We start from the raw sequence: 23,708 nt of genomic DNA on the forward strand, positions 1-23,708 counted from the left end.
GTACTTAATTCGTTCCGGAGGTCCGTACTTAACCTGAAACTGTTCTTAACCTGAAGCACTACTTTAGCTAATGGGGCCTCCTGCTGCTGCTGTGCCACCGGAGCACGATTTCTGTTCTCATCCTGAAGCAAAGTTCTTATCCTGAAGCACTATTTCTGGGTTAGTGGAATCTGTAACCTGAAGTGTATGTAACCCAAGGTACCACTGTAACAGCTTCCCCTTCAAGCTGGGGCTGTGTGTACACACTATACATTTAAAGCACATTTGTAGCACATTCTTTCCCTTGAGGAATTCTGGGCATTGAAGTTTACCCCTCACAGAGTTACAGCAACCCTTAACAAACCGGTGTCTCCCGTTAAAAAAGGATCCAGTAGCAGGAGAAGTTAAAAGCTTCTGCCTGAGACCTCAGAGAGCTCCTTCCAATTAGAGTAGGAAACACTGGCTTAGAAGGACAAATTCCAGTAGTCTGGATAAGACAGTTTCCCACAAAGTGAGTGCTCTGTTGCGAGGGTCCCAGATCTGGTCAATCCAGGGCTTCATACTGTCTGCAGCTCATTCTTTCCCTCAAAGAATTCTGGGCACTGTAGTTTGTTGAGAGTTGCTGGGAATTGTAACTCTGTGAGGGGTAAACTACAGTGCCCAGAATTCTTTGAGGGAAAGAATAATCTTTGAATGTGCTTTAAGGGCATAACGTACAGCCTAGGAGTGGGAAGGCATAGACCCAAATAGCCACTCAGTCACAAAGCTCTCTGGGAGGCCTTGAGCCAGACACTATTTAAAATTACCTATTTGATATATTTAACAAAATTTATATGCTGCTTGATTGTAATAAACCTCTTGGCAGTTTACAATGAATATTAAAATTATATATAAAAAACCCAGTTAAAAACAAGTAATTAACAAACATTTAAAATATAATCTAAATTAACAGTAGACTAAATAGAGATTAAAACATGTCAGCATCTATGTATCTGAACAGGGTTGCCTAGAAAGAACTGTTTTAAGCAGGTGTCAAAAATAGCACAGATGAGGCACATGCCTGATGTCAATAGACAAGTATGGAATGAGTATTGTGTTACACCTGTAACAGTGCTGGTTCTCATGGCACGACCTGTTTTAATAGAGTTATTCTGAAGAGAAAAGGTGGAGGGAGACTTACGGTATGTACACTGCCCTGAGCTTCTATAAGGAAGGCAGGTTAAAGATGCAGTAAATGAATTATTGCCCAGTCTGCACTATCTCATTTTTCATTTCATATTTAATTTGTATACCGCCTTTCTATTTTACTATACCCAAGGCGGTTTACAAGCTGAAGAAACAAAGAATGTACACCTTATAACAATCAAATCCAATAAAAAAGTGATAATAAAACATAACTTTAAAATAAGCAACTTATATAAAATACAGTAATATTCAACAATCCATTAGAATAGTATAGAATATTAAATATCAGCATATAAAAGTTAAACAGAAATCCACTCTTAACAATTACAATAAATAATTTCTAAACTATAATCATTAAAATAAAGGCAAGTCACAGTGCATAAAATAATACAATACAAACTGAGAAGCAGAGACTGGAGGGCGAAGTAGGCAGATGGAAAAGGCTTTGCCTGATGCCCAGCTGGAAGTCTCTCCCCTCACAGTTCTTCCTCAGCACAGCTCTCTTATGAGGACTCCTAGGGCTGGAGGGTGGGACAAGGCATTTAAAGCAGTATTGTACCAATTTAAGCAGCCATTCTGGGAACTGTAGTTTGTTAAGGGTGCACTGCTGAGAGTTGTTAGGAAACCCCTGCTCCCTGCACCGAGCGGCAATTCTCAGAGTTCACTGGGGTGGCAAATTGATTGTTAAGCCTCTCAGGAAATTTTAACACTGTAATGGGAATAGCATAACCTCAACATTTGTTGTTGTTGTTGTTGTTGTTGTTGTTGTTGTTGTTGTTGTTGTTAATACCCCCACCGATCTGACTGGGTTCCTCCAGTCACTCTGGGCAACATATATAAAAACATATATAAAAACAAAATAAAACATTAAACATTAAAAAACTTCCCCAAACAGGGCTGCCTTCAGATGTCTTCTAAAGGTTATATCTCCTTGGCTCAAGGGGTCACATAACTCCATACCCTCCACATTTCTCCAATGAAACTAAGGATGTCCTATCCAGGCCCAGACAGGGAATGGGGGGGGGGGCGTATGGGCCACTTGGCCCAGGCCTCCAATTCCAAAGGGGGCCTCGGTCAGCATATTTATATACTTACTTATTTATAAGACTTCACTTATCCCCAGGGTAAAAAAAAGGAGGGGCACATTACCTACCTGGCCTGGGCCTCTGCCTGGCTCTGCAAGGCCCTGGTCCTATCACACCCTCCAACATTTCTCCACTGAAAATAGGGACATCCCGAGGAAAAGCGGGACATTCTGGGATCAAATCAGAAACTGGGATGACTTGCATAAATCTGGAACTGTCCCTGGAAAATAGGGACACTTGGGCTGTATCTAGACACATCAAAAAAGCATTTCAGGGAAACGCGTCATAAACCTTATACGTAGTGGGAAATCACGTTGGCGAAAGACAGGACTCCACAGCACCATCTGGTGTCGCAGTGTTATAACGCATATTGAACACTTTTTCTTTACTAATGTAGCTGAGTCATTGGAGGGTCTGGAATAGAAATCTCCTACAACTCTCAGCAATGCACCCTTAGCGAACTACAGTGCCTAGGATTCTTTTGTGGGGGGAGAACAATGACTGTTTAAAATGGTATTTATACTGTATAGTATAGATGGACCCTCAGTGAATAGTAAAATAAAATGTGTATACAGGGACTGGGTCTGATTTTGTATTGAGATTTAAGTTCACTTTTTATTCCAGTTATAAATCGCATCCTAGATGACTAAAACCCTTGATAATACATCAGTAATTGGTGAATAAATGTCTGGCATAAACTGGCAAATCTTATTCTTGAGGCCACCTTTGCCTCAAAGTAGAACTTTGTTGGCAGTAGGGGTAAACACGAAAAATGACGACCTTCAACCATAACCTGTTTTTTGCTACTCATGCCGAAGAGGGCTGAGGAAAGAATGATCATTCCCCCCCCCCCCAAATGTCACAAGGAACTGCACAAAAACAGCCTCCTCCCTACATAACTCACAATTCCAATGGCCAGAAGATGTCATTTCCCCATTGAATGCTATATAGTTCAAGGAGGCAGAAAAATACCCTAAAGAAGGTTTTTGTATGGGCACTTTAGCTTCCCATCCCATTTGCCTTTTGGTCTTTAAAATACAGGTCAAATCAATGAATTTAATGAAGGCCATTTAGCACAATAGCTTTGCCTTGCATTTTGACCCAGATAAAGGAGAGTCAGTCTAGGTCAAAAAGCTTTAGCAAAACTTTAAGTGGTTAGTACACAAATGTGACAGAATGTTTAGAATCTCAGAGTCTTGGAAGTGCCATTGACAAGCAGTTAAAAGTATTTGAAATGGCTGCCTGAATGAACTTTGATAAGGTAGAGTCATTGTCTTCCATTGTCCCTTCCTCTTCATACTAAAACACCCCCCAGAAAAGAACAAGAGTCGATGAATGTATAATGCAGTCTCACTTTTAATAGAGTTCTTTGGACTTTTTCCTGTGGGCTGTTCACTCTATTTAAATGCCTCGCCACACATTAAAATCTTCCTCAGTTGACTGTGACTGTCAAGACGACAAACCCCTTTGATTATGCTTAGGAAACTATGGAGGGTTTATAGAAATCAAGATTTAAATTAGGGATCCTCTGCCTTTCTCACAAAATAGCCAAAAAGAAAATGAAAAATTCCACCGGTGCCAAGTTGCTTAGATACCACAATGTTAAGCAGTGTTTGACAAAACAAAATTTGATGAGGAGCCCGGGTGCAGATTCATATTTAATGCTCAAATGATAGCTTTCCGCACTTTGGCGACCTCACAAGAGTTTTCTGCAACGTAGTCCATATCCGTTTCAGCTCAAATAAACGTGTCTTAAGCTTACGGTGGAAAAATGGAAGAACTCCAGAGATGCTCCATCCTAATGAAAAGTCCTGTTCGCTTGAGAGGGAGAGGGAAAACTTCAGCTGCATGATCTGCAGTCTAATAAGGCTTGTGTGAAGTGGGCAAGAAATGTGATTTAAAAAAGAAAAACCATAACTTTGCCAGGTCAAAGATTAGGTTGATCTTTTATTTCGGTCTTGGAAGCCCTATTCCAAAGCAGCACATGTTGATTTCACATACGTTCTAGTGCTAAGGCCTAGGGAATGACCCCCCTTTTTTTTCTCTAGGAGGCTTTTACCCCCAGTAATTCTCTATAGCTAGATTTTTATTGTATTTTACCCTTTTGTCTAGTTTTTGTGTTTGAAAATTCACTCCCCCCCACACACTTCATTCATTGACCGGCAACTTTCTGTCACCCATCTTTGACTTTTCTCCTTACATCTGCATTAAAGGCTGTCATTTACTTCTACTTCTCTCCCCCCCCCCCTCACCCCACAATCCCCTCTCCATATTTGACAGCCAAAAGCCCTCGTCTGCTTTTATAAGCTTTTTGTTCGCATTATGACATAACCTGTGCGAAGTGGCAACTGCTCCCCGATCCCCGCGTGTAAAATTTGCAACATTTTTCGAGACGGGTCAGTGCCCATTTTGGGGACGCTTTTCTTTATTTGAGGACCGTGTTAAAACTTTTTGCAGATGTGAGCCATTCAGGAGCAGTCTGTGGCTGCACGCAGAGATGGGAAAAGAAGAAAAGGCTTTCCTATTTTGCGATTGCCATAGTAACTCAAACATTGCCAGTGTGTTGTGGGGGGGGGGGTGTTTTTTGTTTTGTTTTTGTTGGAAGTTTCTTCTTCTCTTTTTTTTTATTTTCTAGGCCAGAGCCAGTGAATTTTGATTTCCTGTGCAATCAAGCCATCTACTGGAGATCATGGCTTGCAGGACACAAGGTTACCACGAGCACAGTGTGCTTGTTAAGTCTGAAATTAAAGCATTTCGGTTTAAAATAATACCCATTTGTATCCATTTTGTTCAGCATAACAACAGCTGCTGTCCCCGGGATGACAGGCTTGCCTTTTAAACCAAAGCCTCATATGACATTTATGAATGAGGCAGACCCTATTCATTTTCACTTTGAATTCATAGTCATTATTTTGCGTTGTTTGCTGCTATTTCTCCGTCTTCTCTCGCCGCCCTGCTTTAGGGACCATGCACGATATCTAGCTTTGTGTGTATGGTTAGCTACACACTTTAGGGATGGAAATAGCTTTATTTGAGAAATCAAGTAATTTACGTTCAGAGAAAGAAAGAAAGAAAGAAAGAAAGAAAGAAAGAAAGAAAGAAAGGCATACCCTCTAACATTTCTCTAATAAAAATAAGGACATCTTATTCCATAATAATAATAATAATAATAATAATTATTATTATTATTATTATTATTATTATTATTATTATTATTTCACTGTTTATACCCTGTCTGTCTAAATCGTGCAAGTAGATAAATAGGGACCGCTTACTGTCGGGAAGGTAAACGGCGTTTCCGTGTGCTGCGCTGGCTCGCCAGATGCAGCTTTGTCACGCTGGCCACATGACCTGGAAGTGTCTCTGGACAGCGCTGGCCCCCGGCCTCTTAAGTGAGATGGGCGCACAACCCTAGAGTCTGTCAAGACTGGCCCGTACGGGCAGGGGTACCTTTACCTTTACTAAGGAAAAACAGGACAATCTGGGATCAAATCATAAACCAGGACGGCTTCTGTAAATCTGAGACTGTCCCTGTGCTAGATAGGCACATGATAGGACAGGGATCAGCGAACTTTTTCAGCAGGGGGCCGGTCCACTGTCCCTCAGACCTTGTGGGAGGCCAGACTATATTGGGGGGGGGATGAATGAATTCCTATGCCCCACAAATAACCCAGAGATGCATTTTAAATAAAAGCATACATTCTACTTATGTAAAAACACCAGGCAGGCCCCACAAATAACCCAGAGATGCATTTTAAATAAAAGGACATATTCTACTCATGTAAAAGTACGCTGATTCCTGGACCATCCGCGGGCCGGATTTAGAAGGCAATAGGGCCGGATATGGCCCCCGGACCTTAGTTTGCCTACCCATGTGATAGGAGCTGAGGTTCACAGAGTTTTCCTGTAAAGTTGCTAGAGAGAACTCTGTGAGAGAGGGTGGGTGGGGGTAAGACCCCATTTCACAAGCGGAAGTCTTGCCGTAGGGTTTCCATTGATGGTGGATGTTAGGTGAATCCCTCTCATAGGGTGGGAGTAGCTCCCTTTTATTCAGAGTAAGACCCAGAGAAATTATTGAACCCAAATAAGTTAGGTCCATTAATTTCAATAGGTCTACTTTGAGTATATTTGTTGGCATATCACCCATAAATTATAATATGCAAATGTTATGCTAATCCGTGCTCTCTATTGTCCTCATTTGGGGGATGCCTTTCACCTGTTTTGGTGAGAACACCCTAGTGTGTATACAGCCCACTGTTGTGAGAGAGGATCTTCAGAACAGAACATTTGCAATGTATCTTCCATTAACGAGGAGGCCACTGGATGAGGGTCTAAGTGCTGTTATTCTAAAATAACCCTCCTGTCCACACAAACAAAGAACTAGAAATCATTTCTCCAACCCTCTACACTGGGCTAACTTGGGACATTCACAGGTCATTGTATTTAACCATAGAACTGTGAACTCCGTCCAAACTTGGCAACTCTCCTGGCCACAAACCAGAAAGAAGTTTGCTTATGCATGTCCCACTGGAACAAATGGAAAATATGAGAGCATTGAAGGGAATGGACATTTTATTCAATGAGACTGAAAGTTTAGAGAATCCTTGCTTATTTTTTATGCTATTTTGGTTCTAGTGTGTTACTGGTGTTGTTAGTATTATAATTATTATCATCTGTTGTTGGCATCCGTCTATCTTGGGCAGGGGTCAGCAAACCTTTTCAGCAGGGGGCCGGTCCACTGTCCCTCAGACCTTGTGGGGGGCTGGACTATATTTTTTTGGGGGGGGAATGAACAAATTCCTATGCCCCACAAATAACCCAGAGATGCATTTTAAATAAAAGCACACATTCTACTCATGTAAAAACACACTGATTCCCGGACCGTCCGTGGGCTGGATTGAGAAGGCGATTGGGCCAGATCTGGCCCCTGGGCCTTAGTTTGCCTACCCATGATCTTGGGAGACAATAGATGAGTGTGCTTTTGGGGGTGAAGTCAAACTATTGGAAGGATACAGCGGGAGATATGTGTTTTGTTGCAGCTGGGGCAGTTAAAGGCACTCTGATGTGCAGATCTGGGGCAGATGAAGGTGTTCGGTTGTACTGCTGCAGATCATCATCTAACTGGGACCATTACAAGGACCAATGCAATTTTTAATGTAGCCTTTTACACATTACAGATACCTGGCAGGGGCGGAGCAGGCAGACAAACACAGATGACAGACAAGCACAGCCATCCTTTTATCATATTGACAGGTGATCATGCTGAGCCATCTTCCTTGTTAAAGGTAAAGGTAAAGGGGCCCCTGACCATTAGGTCCAGTCATGGCCAACTCTGGGGTTGCAGCACTCATCTCACTTTATTGGCTGAGGGAGCCGGCATACAGCTTCCGGGTCATGTGGCCAGCATGACTAAGCCACTTCTGGCGAACCAGAGCAGCGCACGGAAACGCCGTTTACCTTCCCAGTGGAGCAGTACCTATTTATCTACTTGCACTTTGACGTGCTTGAGAACTGCTAGGTTGGCAGGAGCAGGGACCAAGCAATGGGAGCTCACCCCGTCATGGAGATTCAAATCGCAGGCCTTCTGATCGGCAAGCCCTAGGCCACAATTTTGACCTTAAGCAAAGCGCTTGAAAGTGTGTACCACCGTCCAGGAGTAACACTGGACAAAGCAAATGAAGTTTCCAGCCATCGCTATTGGTAATAGCGGCAAGCGTGGGATCGAATAGCTGGTTTGAAAAATAGCTGTGCTTCTTTCCATATCTATGAGGGTGGGGGGTTCTGGTAGCTTGCAATAGATATTAAAGAGTTAAAAAATGGTTTGCAGGGGGAAATGGAATAATCTTCATTCCCCCCCACCCCAAACTCAGTTCTGTGTTTAAGCTTGATTGTATTGACACCTGCACTGTGAGGAGGAAAGTGGGATGGTCTTCCTTTGTCACTTATAATAGCTCATCATTATTGTCCTAACATGCTTTTAAAAAGAAAAGAACGGGGGTGGGGGTAGGGAAACCCAAGAAACCCTAATCTTCCCCTTGGTGCCAGTGACGGTTACAATGGCGAGATAGTTTGTTTCCTTCCTCCCCCCCAACTCCCTTGCTTTCTTCTGTTATTCTTTCCCTTAACCTCCTATTGTCCGTGTAGTCAGAATACTCTGGCACAGGGCTGCTAGTCTGGGGGTGGGGGCACTTTCTTCTACTGTACTGCCCTGTCCTTGATTGCTTAAATCTTTCAGATTCAACTGTTCTGAAGATTTACATTTTTAATGGCTCATTTATGTAATCCCATAAATAAAAGCAGGAAAAGCATCCCGCACACAAATGAGCGAATTGGGGGGCCTGCGAGGAAGGGGCGACGGGGGTGCGGGGGGTGGGTGGAAGCCGCTGGCGCAGGTCACCCGGGGTCTCAGCTGCGGAGGCCTTGATTGGTATCAACCCTCCGTAGCCACTGTGGCAATGGACTTAAGACCACCCAGTCAGGCCCCAAACCGTGCATTACCAAGGAATTGGAGGAGGATGGTTCTATAGTTCAGGCTCTCCTATTTAGAGTTCTGCGGCGAAGTCTCATTTACCTTATTGCTTGGACAGCTGCATGTCTGCAAAAAAAAAGGGGGGGGGGAGTTGCCATGATTAGCTTGCCTTTCTGCTAGCAAGCAGCTGATGTTGTCAGGGTTTCGCTGACAGCTACCCGCCCCCCCTTCCTTAAGCAATGTCTTCCTCGGACCGATATATTCCCTTTTAAAGAGTCTGTGAATTCAACCACCTGCCTGAAGATTCTATTTGACATCCCAGGCAGGAAATAAAAAGGAACTATATTTCTATGACCTCCATTCTACCGACGCCTCCGCCCTGCTTTTTTCCATTTAAAGACAAATCCCAGGAAGATAAATACATGAGATATATTTATACGTTGGGGGGTGGGGTGGAGAGAAACCTGCAAATGGCAACTTGATGGAGATATTTTACCTTTAATAGCCTCTTCCATTTACAGTGCAGCTGTGTTTCTGCTTCATACAAAAGCCATTTAGTCCTGCGTGTTCACTTTTGTGAATTCGAACACTGCTTAGCTGGCATCTCCAAATACGCCAAAGTTGCTGAGGACAACAATGATCAGTGAGTTGCTGTGACTGATATGTGCTGGTGGAACCATACTGAACCCATTTTGGAATGCATCAATCGTGGATTAGACCAGCGACCTCCTGGATATATAAGGGATAAGGTGGTCTCTCAAGTAACCTGGTTCTGAGCTCTATAGGGCCTTATTATGTCAGTGCCAACATATTGAACTTGCCCAGGTAGCAGATTGGCAGCCAGTGCAAATCTCATCCGTAAGGTCTCACATGTTGGTGGTAATTTGGCCCCATAAGCCAGTGTTTCCCAACCTTTTTTGGGCAAAGGCACACTTGTTTCATGAAAAAAATCTCGAGGCACACCACCATGCCAGATGGGGAAAGGTCACTTTTTACTTATGTAAAAAAAAATAAAAAAATAGTAACAGCATAGAAGGTAATGGTTAGGCTAGCATCCCTCTTCCAAATATGCTAGGTTTTTATTTGCAGGGACTGTTCTACACGGGAAAGCATTCAGCACTGTCATTCTCCCATCTGCCATCTGAATTGGTACTATTCTGGGTCAACTTACTCTGCTGCATGTGTAGATGAAAATGGCACCAAGTGTGGGGGAGGGGGCAGAACAGGTTTCAGATACAGGATATTAAGCATACACGTACTTCAGATTGAACTGGTTGCTTGCTTTGCAAGTTTTCATTTCCCAAATGACTGCCTTGGCAAGCGCAATACCTACCAGGCTCAACGCCGGTCTCGCGCTGCCGCTTCCCGCGCTCTCAAGGACCCGGGAGGAGGAAGGCGTGAAGGGAATCCCGAAGGCGCGGAAACCTCGCGCATGTGCAGGCCTTCCGCCTGCGACAGCCCAGTAGGCCGGCCGAAGCGAGCGGCGAAGGGATGTGGGAGCTCGCTCGCCGCCCCGCATGTGCCTATGTGGGGCACGTTACAGCCCCGTGACGTCAGCGCCACGCAGGCAGCCAGGCAGGCAGACAGTGAGAGCCCCGCGCTGGGCGGCCTCTCCTCGCCGCCGCTGCCCCACCTCTCGCCGCCCGACTCGCCCGCCTCCCTCCCACGGCACACCAGGCAACGTCTCGCGGCACACTAGTGTGCCGCGGAACACCGGTTGGGAAATACTGCCATAAGCAGCTTAGCCACTGTTTTGCATCAACTGCAGCCTTCTGGTATGGTGCTTTATATGTTATTGTATGCACTGTTGTATATTGTTTTATAAAGTATATTGTATTGTATATTTTGTTGAACACCACCGTTTTATATTGTAGTATTTGGTGGTATACCAATTCATTAATTTCACATTCATTGCTCTGCTCACTTTTGCCCCTCCCACCACTTGCCAAGAAGGGAACATGGCCCTCATAAAGGTTTTCCTGCTCTGTCTTTAAAGTCTAGCTCCATCTGTCTGGGTGCTTGCCTGATCTCTCATGCTCATCTTATGTATTAGTAATTATACTTCGTTTCGTGTATATACATATCCTGCTTGCATATTCATTATTTTTTACAAATAGTTATTACGAACACCATAGGGCTTCAGAATTTAGTCTTGTAAATGGGAAATGGCCTGCAAATAGCTGGTCCTGGAAATTCCTACCAACTCAGGGAAAAGGGAAAAACACAAAGCAACATGCTGAATCAAACACATTCTCCTACAGTACAGCTTGTGTTCGAAAGCAGGTAATCCACATGCTTCAGAATTAGCTTGATAAAAGCAACTAGTTAAAATAGATTAAGCCGGCCTTAAACTACAGAGTAGTCTGTTATACTGGGACAGCAAGCAAACAGCATATGCAAGCCATTGCGAGCCAGAGGCTCTCATTCCTAGGGTAACCTATTAAATATTTTTGGAAAGCTTTGGTTGACCCAGTGATCTGGCCCAGGACCCCCACAAATGCATGGAGTTCTGTCACCTGCAAGCGGTTTCTCCCTATGCTTTAATGGGATATGGAAGTGCATTAGCAGACAAAGACATACCCAACGCCTGCACAAACCTATATGGAGGGTTTTCTCCTTTCAATACAAGGAACTCTGGATACAGAGTTCTGGATACAGATACCAGTTGCTGCAGACCACAGGAGAGACTCAGATCCTGCTTGCGGGTTTCTCACAGGCATCAGGTTGGCCACTGTGAGAATAGGATGTCGGACTAGAGGGGCCATTGGCCTGATCCAGCGGTAGGTATCTTACGTTCTTAACACCTAAAACGAATGCAGGGCTGATTCCTACCTTCATATTTCCAGATCATCTTCACCTTGTGAAAGAGGTTGTTTTTTCTTGCCTGTTCTTTTATATTTTCATTTTAACATTAGTGCTGAAAGATTTGACCTCAAGACCCTATTGTCTCTCCAACACTATTAAAAATTATTCTCACTTTTTTCTGCCTCCCCTGAGATAAATCTGAGCTTTCCTTTCATAACATCTTCCCACACTCTCCGTTCAACATCCAACATCCAACTTTCGGTCTCCTTGACCAAGATCAGCAGGAGAAAAAGGAACAGGATATTATTGGCTGTCAAGTGGATGCTGTGTAGTAATGATATGCTGCTATGTGTCTTCTGGCACCTGCTGAAGACCTGGCTCTTTAAGAGAGAAGGCTGGACCAATAAACCATTCCTAATGCAGTCAATTACTGTAGTGGTGGTGTTGTTCTAAAACAACCACTATATTTTCTATCTCTTCTTGGTTAACACTTTTGAGTTCCCCTACTGCAAGGGTAGCCAACCTAGAAGGGACCCCAGGGGTGATCTATAGTCCAACCTCCTGCAATGAAACCTTCCAGTTGCTGTTGGACTACAACTCCCACTATTCCAGATGGTTGAGGCTGACGGGAGCTGTAATCCACATCTAAAATGCCACAGGTTAGCCTGCTCTAGTGGATGAAATGCAGGATAGAATGATTAAAAACAAGTAAATACCCATGTCAGCATGCTGGCTTCCCTCTTCCTTCCCCATTCATTTTTCCTTCTGTGTTGAGCCTTATTAGACCCTAACCAAGGGACTGCCTTGTTTATAAATATATGTACAGAGCTTTATTACCGATTATAATTTTAAGGTACTAGTAACAGGAATGATTTATTTCTGCCCATATAAAATAAAAACATTGACTAACTCGGTTAACAAGATTGCTAGCTTGTTGTTTATTTGTTGCCATCATCAATTAATTGGGGACTGTTTACAAGAGGATTAGACAAATTCATAGAAGGGAAGGCTATCAGAGACTCCCAGCCAGAATGGTTAGTACTGTTGCTGGGATTCACAGGTGGGAAGAATGCTGTGTTCTCTCGTCCAGTTTGGGGCTTCCCATCAGCATCTGGTCACCGTGAAAGCAGAATGCTAGACTAGAGGTGTCATTGGCCTGAGCCAGCAGGCTTCTTTTATGCTATTAAGTGCTTTTGAGTAAATTAAGGATTAAGACTGTACTAAAACAACTATTTTAAAGTTAACATTTCAAAGCTTAAGACCTCTTTTTTTTTCTCCCCAAGAAACAAGTTCTAGGATGACCATTTGCAGTATGCTTAATAAACCGAATATGTGTTTTGTTTATCTTTGGCAACAGAATGTGTATTAATTCTGAAAGACTGATGAATCTGTTAACATATAAAGGAAATGAACACAACGCATTTTAGTAACACAGTTCAAGTTTAATGTTAACTCAGGAAAACTACCCAAGGTTGAAAACAGCTTAACCATACAAACAACTTTACGTAAGGATTTAAATGTTAATGTGTCCATACAATAGAGAAATGACAAGGATCAATTATCTGCAGATAAGGAAACACTGAGAACTTGACCATTACAACTGTAACTAGACAGCAGTCAGACTTTAGGTGGCAATTGTCTGTATTGTTTTGCAAAAGCATTCAGCAATTTGTGATGAAAAATGTATCCCTCAAGACTTTTCATTCCATTGCCATTCAAGAGATGTCCCAAGCAGTTGCATTCATTATTGATCCTTCACAAATAATCATTTACACCAATGGATGCAAAACAATGAAAGCCAATTTCAGATCCAGCCCACAGCTGTGATTTCACAGGTTCTAAGTGTGCACACAACTCTAGGTCAAAAAAGGGTGCCAGAATTCACTTCAGCATTGGGAAATATTCTGTGCACACAAACAGATAACATGTCCGATGCCTTCTCCCCAAGTTTGAAGTGAATGAGGATCTATTGTTCATGCACAGTTCCATGTGGGCACTGGAGTTCCCACATGGACACAAGAGTCACTCAGTCTGGGTAGTTTGTTTACCAATATACATTTAGCCTAACCTGCATTTACTTATCTGTAATATCCAGGTGCCACATCAGTCATTTTCAGGTTACAAGCACAGTAAACTTATTAAAATTCATCTATGTGCAGGCCAAGAAGCATATCACATTTTCTGTACCTAGAGTATCTTTGTTTTGTTTTTTGCTTTTACAAACTAAGATTTAGTAGCTTCCTTGAAGGAATTGGGAAGCAAAATAACTTACCATGTACCGAATACACCGCCGTGTATATTTGTCTAAATAAATTGTTTCCAAACGGTTTGTGCAAAGCACTCAACATGTTACAACTATACAAAGTAACAACTTTAATTGGTTGAAGACTGGAGGGCAGGGGGAGAAACAGAAGGAACACACTGACAGCTTTAAAGAATACAAGAACTCCTCAAAGAAAGTTCATGAGAAGCGGGATTTGCTTGTCTCTAAAAAGCTGTTGCCAACATGGACATCTGTACTGAACAATGCCCTCTATTACAAAATAGTTAAACATTCTCACCCACCCACCCAAACAGTTCAGTGTTTAATTTCATTCTTGGAATGGCACGGGTTCCTCATTTGCTTGATCGCTGTTCATGCTTGTCCTTTGAGTGCTGGTTCCTGTTCCGGTGGTGCCTAGGAGGAGAAGAGCTTACCCTTCTTCTAGACCGAAAGCTAGGTTTGTATGGGTGGGATCTGTGTCTCTTTGGCTTGCTTTCCTCCCTGCTCTGGTTTGGTTCAGATTCCTTATCGTCTTCTTGATGGTTTTGTCCCTGCTCTTGCTCCTTCGGGGAGTGCAGTGTGTTCTTAATAGTATTAATCAGAAACCTTTTATTTGTGCTGGCAAGAGGGCACTTCATCCTGCATTAGAAAGCAACAACATAAATATCTCACACAAGAGACACAGATGCTGCGAATATCCAAATCAAGTAGCTCAACTATGCACGCTTTTGGCTTTCCTTGCATGCCACCTAGTGTAAACTTGGAGTACAGAAAGAAACAATCAAGATGTTTGCCTTTTAACACTGGCTTCAAAGCAACAGCCAGATTCTATACAGAGGAGATATATATTAAGATAACATAGTAAGATTTTATGATACAGATTTCACAGCCACACACCTGAGAAAAACATCACATGAGCTACAAATTGTATTCTATTCGTCTCCCGTAGCCCCAAGACAGTTTAAAATGCTAAAGAGTTGAGAGTATTGGTGGTGCCTTGTTGGCATTTGCCATTCCTCCTCTTTGGTAAATGGCTACATGAATACTCCTTTTGCTTGAGTGCTCTAGAGATGGTAGGAAGTCCACTCTTTTTTTAAAAAAAGTGTGCCAGTGGTAGCACACATTATTTGCATGCAAATGGTTTCGGGTTAATTTCCTGGCAACTTCAGCTAAAAAGCAAAGCTAAGAAGGACTTTTGATTGAGACCGCAGAAAGTCACCGCCCATCAAAGCAAGTTAATAAGAAAATCATCATATACAGAAATGCAGTTCAAGAATGCTATGAACTTAGGACCTTGATTAAGAACAGGCTTTAAAGCAGTTTTAAGCAGCAGGGTTCATTGAAATTAAGAAACCCTGTGTATTCTACACGTCTAAGCAGTTGCTAGATATTTAAGTCCAATTTATGCTGCTCATCAAATCACACTGTTGCTGTTATGGATCTCTGACAACTTTTTTTTAAAAAGTTTGTTTGTTTGTTTTTAAAGAGCCAGCTCACCATGAACCTTTGGACATAGCCACCTTTCTCTTCCCCTGCCTCAAGGCCCGTTATTTATCTTAGAGAAAGGGAATTAGATGGAAGAGGTTCTGGAAGAGCTTGCTTCCACATTGGGTTTGGGATAATCCGTAGGGAGGAAACAAGCTCTGCTGGTTTCTTGAGGCATCTCAAAGGATAAGGAAAATGGTAAAAAAAAATATGTAGGAGTGGTGGCAGAGTTGGACACCTCTTGAAGCAACTAATGGAATGCTTGTGCACTGGGGTGTTCTACTACTTTCAACAGCACAGAAACATAGGAGTATTTTGCCAGGAAAGTGTAAAAATGTTTGCCTAGCATGATCCATGGTTACTGACTGTGACAGACTATGTTTGCTTTCAGAAAAATTAACGTTTGCTCTAACATGAATTACGTGGACTTAATTCTTATTAATTTCAATGGAATTTCTTGCATGTGCAATTAACATAAAACAGCAAGATTATCATCCAATTCAGTTATGGAAGATTAACAGTGCTGTCTATGCATGTTCAATACAACATATTTTCCACCATGTCCAGTGGGGCTTACTGTCTAATAAACATATTTACGATTGCAGACACAGTGTCCGTTTCCCCCAAAAAACTGTATTTTAGAAAAACACCAACATTGGTTTAGCTTCAATAACTTACCAGCCCATGGCTCCCATAGTTTCTGCTCTGGTTTTCCCACGCTTGGCCTCTGTCAGAAGTTCTTCCACTGCCTTTCTAAACATTTAAGGAGATTAAAAATAATAACTAAATTTGATCAATTTTCCAGTATTGGCAGATCTATTTTTTGCAGTTGTTGATGGAAAAAGAAAGCTAGTGCAAACTACTGACCCACTGCAAGCTCATTAAAGCTACTGTTCTAGAATCAAAACAAACTGAAACTGTAAAGTAAGCATTGTTTATCCTCATTCAATTAGCCATTTCTCTCTTTAACAGCTTAAATTGCACGAGTCGCCATACAGACCTGCAAGATATAACCATTTCTTTTCAAACGGCAGTTTATCCAGAGGAAAGACCCAAACTGGGATGGAAAGATTCAGCACCAATGGGGGACTGAAGCAATCTCACTCCATTTATTTAATTATAACTATTTATTCCCTAAATGGGAATATTTTAAAGAAAGGGAACGTGCAAAAAGTGTTCAGTGCAACAAATAGATGGAAGTAAATAATAGTCTATTCAGTTACATATCAAGACAGTTTAAAATGGTCAGTTCTGCACCACTGTTTAACAAACATATGCAGTTATCAAGAGGAAATTTGATTTAAATTGGTCTTTACCATTGCCACTTTAACTTGCTTTTATTTAAATCCCTCCATCCTGCTATCCTCCTTTGAAGGCTTCTACCTCTCAGCCCCAATTACTTTCTCCTTTTCCCCTTATCCGGCTTTAGGACTTCTTATGCCATTATCTTCTGTACCTCCCCAGGCGTTCTTAAGCTCCCTACCTGTTCAAGAATTGCCTCCTGTTCCTAGGCCCTGCATGAGGCTTTTCCAAATCCCAACTGCCAAGATAACTGTCCAATGTGATAAAGTGAGTGCGGTGCTGTGATTATTCCCCAGGCACTTAGCCAAAGTGAATAGGAAAAGATGAGGAATACAGGAGGATGCTACACTTAGAATGGGCCTGTCACTGCCCCAGAGAACTCTGAATCATAACTTAGTATTTTGAGGCCATGAGGCGAGTAATATTAGAACCTCTGTTGAACCGCTGGCTTGCCTATTAGCTTTGCTTCAAGATGTCCTGAAATGGATGCCAAATCCTTCAGGACTCCCATCTAGAGCATTATCTGTTTCCATGCAGGATCCACCTATTAGTCCCACCTGCTTCCTTTCAAATCTTTCAAAAAGCCATTCCAGAGTAGCAATAAAATATACATAAATGGACAGCATAAATGAGGCTTCCCTTGAAGATGGTCTGAAAGCTGTGGCTGATGCAGAATGCCATTGCCTGGATGTTGTTGAGCACAGTGAGATGGGATCATATTGCACTGATCCCGAAAGAACAGCACTAGCTGCCAGTGAGCTACTAGACTCAATTCCAAGGCATTGGTATTAATGTACAAAGCACTAAATGGCTGAGGACCAAAGTACTTGAAGGATCACCTTCCTTACTACCAGCCAGCCCAAGTTTTAAGACTGCCTGGGGAGGGTTTGCTGGTGGTACCTTTGAGTGCAGTCCACAGGGCTACCATATCATGCAGGGCCTCCTTGGCAGTAGCACCCTAGTGATGAACTCCCTATAGGAAGTCAGTTGCCCCCTACACTGGTATTGTTCAGGAACATTGTTCAAAACTTATTTGTTGCTGCATGCCTTCAGAACCTAAGCGAAAATGGTGTTACCTCTTCATGATCTAACATGCTGTTAACTGTTATACACATTATATTTTGTTGATATGTGGTTTTAATTGTGATTTTAAGATTGTGTTTAATGCTGCTTTATTATAGATGTTAGCCACCCTGCAAGAGCCGGTTCCAAGGTAAATAAATAAATACCAACCTAAAACAAGGCAAATACATTGCATGCTTTTTAGGTTGTAATTGGACCTTAAAGGTAAAGGGACCCCTGACAATTAGCTCCAGTCGCGGATGACTCTGGGGCTCATCTCGCTTTATTGGCTGAGGGAGCCGGTGTACAGCTTCCGGGTCATGTGGCCAGCATGACTAAGCCGTTTCTGGCGAACCAGAGCAGCACACGGAATTGGACCTTACACTCCTGCAAAGGCCTGGGTGAATAACCAAGGCTTTACCTGATGCCAGGATTCCTGTACCTCAACAGTCGTGCATGGATGAGAGTCCACACAAACTGATCTAAAACATCAATTTGCTCAAAGTAACAAAGCCTGCAATTCTAAGCACACCAAGATGTTGGAGTTAGAGCTATCAAGCCGTTTACTCTTCTAAGTAAAGATGCATAAGATTGTACTGGAAAATACCTAAATATTATATTTAAATATATTGACAACATTATTATTATTATTATTACTACTACCACATTAATTATTCTATATACTTTCACTACAACTACTACTGTTATGCTAAAGCTGTGATTCTTAACCCATTTACCTGGGGGTAAGGCCCATGGAACTCAATGGAATTTACTTTTCACTGCAGTGGTTCGGGCATTGTCAACTTCAGTACTATACTACTGCAATGTACTCCACATGGGGCTTGTTCTGTGCTCCATTTGAAAGCTGCAGTTAGTGCAAATGGCAGCAGCACAATTGATGACAGGAGTAAGAATCTGTCAGTGTATTACACCTGTGCTTAAAGCTGTACATTGGCTGCCAGTTTGCTGTTGGGCTGAGTTAAAGGTGTTGTTATTAGTATACAAAGCCCTGAATGGCTTGGGACCAATTTACTTACCCCATACAGAGGTGGATTTAGGAGAGCGCAACTGGTTCAGTCACATGGGGTGCGGAGCCTCAGGGATGCTGCAACTATGCTTTAGAATGGAGCATGAGATGTGGGGAGGGGGCACCAAATTTTGGTGTTGCGCAGGGTGCTGCTGAAATTTGAGACCCAACCTCCGCCACTGCCCCACACAGACTTGATCACTTTCACCTGCAGAACTTGCACTTCTAGAAGTCCAAGAAGTGAATGTTCTGCATAGGCAGTACCTATAAAGTACTTTTGGGACGCGGGTGGTGCTGTGGGTTAAACCACAGAGCCTAGGACTTGAGCCTAGGACTAGAAGGTTGGCGGTTCAAATCCCCGCGACGGGGTGAGCTCCCGTTGCTCGGTCCCTGCTCCTGCCAACCTAGCAGTTTGAAAGCACGTCAAAGTGCAAGTAGATAAATAGGTACCGCTCAGGCGGGAAGGGTAAAGGGCATTTCCGTGTGCTGCTCTGGTTCGCCAGAAGCGGCTTAGTCATGCTGGCCACATGACCCGGAAGCTGTACACTGGCTCCCTCGGCCAATAAAGCGAGATGAGCGCCGCAACCCCAGAGTCGGCCACGACTGGACCTAACGGTCGGGGGTCCCTTTACCCTTTTATAATGTACTTTGGAAAACTCTGCCTATTGATGTTAGGCAGGCAACACTTTTAGACACCCGCTGAAAACACTTCCGTTTTGGCAGTTTTATCCAGACATATGGTTCGGTTACATCTGTTTTTACAGATGTTCCGTTGCTTTTTTAACAGTTTTAAACGTATTTTTATTTTTTATTGTATTTGCTATTATTATTATACTACACATGCACTTGCCACCCATGAGCTCCTCCGGGAGGGTGGGATATAAACGAAATAAACGAACAAAATAACAAATATTAGGCGTGTACTCAAGTACTCGAGATGCATAGCGATAATTAATAAAAAAGTCACTGCTGTGCGGAAGATTGAAGGGAGGGCAATAAAACGCGAGACCTCGACATTCCAAAGTCTGTCTTGAAGCTTGCTCCGCCATAAATATAAATAAAGGGCCGAAAAAAACTGCAGCTTTAGACACGCTGCCCAACCTGGGAGTAAGCACCGTTGAATTCAGCAGGGCTTACTTCCAAGGAGACAACGTATACAGGATTGCAAGGCCGGCCTGCGAGGGGGGGAGAACCATGTTTATTACGTAATAAACGGTATTTTTAAAAGTCGGCCTGCCGAGGTCCACACGCCCCCCCCCACCCCGCTCACTTCTCCCCATTTGATTTAAGTCAAGGCGCTGGTTCCGCTTCTAGTCAGGCGCCCACCGACTCACGAAAGCAGCTTCTGCGCAGCGCAACGAGGGAGCCCTTTTTTCCCGAGGCCTACCTTGGCGCCTCACCACTGCCCACCTCCGCCTATTCGAGGAGTAACCCTCCGCCTTCTTCCCCCCTCCCCACCCGGCGCCTCTCCCCACCTGCCAGCCTCACCTCTCCAGCTCCGAATCCTCCGCCATGGCGGCCGGTGGGGTCGGTCGCTCGGTCGTGCGGCCTGGCTGCCTCTCAAGCGCCTCCGTCGCCCGTCATCTCTTCCTGCCCCAGCGGCGGAAACGGAGACGAGCGCTCGCGACAAGTCCAAGCAGCCGCTCGCGATGACCCCCGGGAAGGGGGAGGAGGCTCCTCTTCAAGGCGAAGCGGAAGCGCCGCCCTTCCCCTGTTGCCCATTGCCTGCTCGCCCAGCCGGGAGGGGGAAAAGGTTGGCCGTTCACACGTTACGGATCTCGCTCCGCATGGCGGGCACCCGCGAAGGTTGCCTTGCATTGGTGTTCGCGCCCTAGGGTGCTGCTCGGGCCGCAGTCCTACGCACGCTCCATGATTCATCCCAGCCAAAAAAAACAACAACCCAAAAGCTTTGCGCTTCTTTCTTTGATGGTGATGTTGGTTTATTGATTCACGGTGTATGTTCCCCTCCACACACCCTGTATTGTTTCGGCATGATTAATCACCTTTGTAACACCACCCTGTCATCTGTATGGATAAAGGGTGGGTTATACTTAACTTTTAGTACATGATTTGCAGGTTGCAACCATACACACTGAACTGAGAGTAAGGTGGTGTACACACCCTGTATTTAAAGCACATCACACACACACCAATAATTGTGGAAGCCCTCGTTTATCCCCCATGGAGCTACAATTCCCGGCACCCATAATACACCACAGTTCCCAGGATTGTGTGGACGGGGGAGAGCTATTCAGTGTATGGTGTCTTTGCAGCCTATGTCCCACTGAACTCGCTAGGAAATGACTTCGGAGCAGGCGATAGATCTGTGGCTGTAATGCAGGGTGGTGGCCTTTTTCAGCCCAAGCACCACATTCCTTAATGAGGGCTGCATTCCCATTGTTGATGTAGCCAGATGCACAGCAATGGCACAGCAATGGATGCAGCTCCTATGTTTGCACGGTAGGATACATTCCAGCCATGCAAAAGTTGGAGGTTTCTGCTTAAGCATACAACTATGCAGTGGTACCTCGGGCTATAGACGCTGCTAACCCAGAAAAAGTACCTTGGGTTAAGAACTTTGCTTCAGGATGAGAACAGAAATCGCATGGCAGCAGTAGGAGGCAGCAGTGGGAATGCTGTTTTTATTTCAAACTATACCTGTTCTTAAAGGTTTAAAGCAATGTAAGGAGTGGCAGAGAGCACTGGCGAGATATATCTGGCAGGGAAAAAGACCACGGATAAAAATGAAAATAATGGTAGATAAAAAGGAAAGAGGAGGCTTTTCCCTACCGGACCTGAGTTTATATTATGAGGCGGCGTCTCTATTATGGTTAAAAGATTGGATAAGATTGGAAAATAGAGATATGTTGGATCTGGAGGGCTTTGATAACAGGTACGGATGGCATTCGTACCTGTGGTACGAAAAGGTGAAGGTTCACAGGGGCTTCCTAAACCATATTTTTAGGGGACCAATTTATCAGGTATGGGAGAGAAATAAAAATCTCCTGGAAAGGAAGACCCCCTGGTGGATCTCACCATTAGAGGTGATAAGGATTAGGAAGACCAATATGGAAGAGAAGAATGCCACCTATGAAGAACTTATAAGTAAAACAGAGCAAGGAAATAAACTTAGACCGTATGAGGAGATTAAAAACCTATTCAGTGGCTGGTTGCAATATCACCAGGTGAATGATTTGTTAAAAGAAGATAAAAGGAAACTGGGATTTGAAGATCAAAAATCTAAGTTCCATGTGGAGGTAGTTGAAGGTAAAAACAAAATACTGTCTAGGATATATGATATACTGCTGGAGTGGCACACAAAGGACGAGGAGGTGAAGGAGGCAATGATTAAATGGGCTATAGACATTGGCCACAATATTGACTTTGAACGGTGGGAGGAATTGTGGAACAGTAGTATAAAGTTTACGGCGTGTATGGCATTGAGGGAAAATATCTGGAAAATGATATACAGGTGGTACCACACGCCGGTGAAACTGGCTAAAATGTATAGGTTAAAGAATAAAAGATGTTGGAAATGTGGTGAAGCAGAAGGCGATTTTTATCACATGTGGTCATGTAATAAAGTGAAAGGCTTTTGGGAATCAATTTACAACGAGCTTAAAAAAATATTTAAATACACCTTTCCCAAAAGACCTGAAGCCTTTCTGCTAGGAATGATGGGCAAAGAAATTAAAAAAGAAGATAAGATTATATTTCTTTATGCCACCACAGCCGCAAGAATTATGTTGGCACAAAACTGGAAAACGGAACCATACCCAGTATAAATGATTGGCAGGTTAAAATGGTAAACTATGCCGAGCTTGCTAGACTAACAGGTAGAATACGAGACCAGGATGAACAGAAATTTCATGAAAACTGGAATAAATATTGGAACTATACTGGAACCAATTTGTAGAGGAAACTGGCGGGGTTGGAATAACTCTAACAGTCAGTGATTAACTTTCAAGATCAAAAACAAAATACGTCATTGTGGAATTGATTTGATTCTTACCAAAAGGGTGGAGGGGAGTCGAGGGCTCGGTAGAGCTCGAAATATTATGATTTTCCTTTTATGATTCTTTGTATAATTTGAGGAAGGAAAATAATAAATTATGTAAATTTATACTTATATGTATACTGATACGTTTATCGGTATGTTTATTTGTATATTTTCTGTGTGTAATCTGAATAATGAATAAAAATGTATTGGGGAAAAAAAGGAGGCAGCAGTGGGAGGCCCCATTAGCTAGAGTGGTACCTCAGGTTAAGAACGGACCTCCAGAACGAATTAAGTTCTTAACCCAAGGTACCGCTGTACTATGCACCTCTACAAACCCCCTTCAAGGCAAGCGAGAGGCATGATCACAGCTTAAAAGACACATTCTAGCCAGGTCAAAGTACTCAAGGAGTGTGGGGCCTGGAGAGAAACCATATTTGTTCCCTGAAAATGAGGCTCCCTGCCTCTCCTGTAAAAACTTATGCTACAGTAAAGCTGTTCAGTGTTTTAAAGGCAGTGATGAGGAACCTCCAGATGTTATTGGAATCTAACTCCTAACAGCCCCAGCCAGCAAGGCAAATGAAGATGATGGGAGCACATTTTGGAGGACCAGAAATCCCACATTCTTGCTTGAAAGTGGCTCAGAACACTTGGGTTTATGTAATCCAAGAAGATATTCTTGGAAGAAAGTCCCTTTGACATCAATGTAGTCTGCTTCTTGGGTAAGCATGACTGAGAATGGGTTGTAACTGAATTTTTCTTGTAAGTGAGTCACACCCTGTAGTATATTTGTAATGTGAAAAAGCCAGTTATAGGGTTCCATTAAAAAAAACACAACCCACTACAAAACACATAAACAACATAATCCTGCACAGGTTTACTCAGAAGTAGCCCACATTATCTTCAGTGGGTAAATGTGTTTTGGACTGCAGTCTAAAACAATTGGTACTACTTTTGTTGTTGCTGGCATCCGTCTGTCTTGGGAGATGATGGAAGAGTGAACCTTTGGAGGTAAATTAAACCTGTTGGAGAGAATTTATTTAGTAAGT

The 23,708-nt window shown here is 43.2% G+C and overlaps 1 protein-coding gene and 1 long non-coding RNA gene across 2 annotated transcripts; both read right to left on the reverse strand.

The window, feature by feature from the left end:
• Positions 1-12,944: 12,944 nt before the first annotated feature.
• POLR1D (RNA polymerase I and III subunit D) lies at positions 12,945-20,320 on the reverse strand. Its single transcript, XM_083499025.1, is given in 5 exon segments — positions 12,945-14,425; positions 15,950-16,024; positions 18,057-18,120; positions 18,123-18,157; positions 20,151-20,320. Coding segments are annotated over 5 exon segments (486 nt in total). The 5' UTR covers positions 20,177-20,320; the 3' UTR covers positions 12,945-14,139.
• LOC310704963 lies at positions 15,260-15,943 on the reverse strand. Its single transcript, XR_014525125.1, has 2 exons — positions 15,700-15,943; positions 15,260-15,655 (listed from the first exon to the last, which is right to left on the reverse strand). It is a non-coding gene; the product is annotated as an uncharacterized lncRNA (long non-coding RNA).
• Positions 20,321-23,708: the final 3,388 nt, after the last annotated feature.

Source organism: Podarcis liolepis (assembly GCF_965112155.1).
Source record: "Podarcis liolepis genome assembly, chromosome: 4".
NCBI lineage: Eukaryota > Metazoa > Chordata > Lepidosauria > Squamata > Lacertidae > Podarcis > Podarcis liolepis.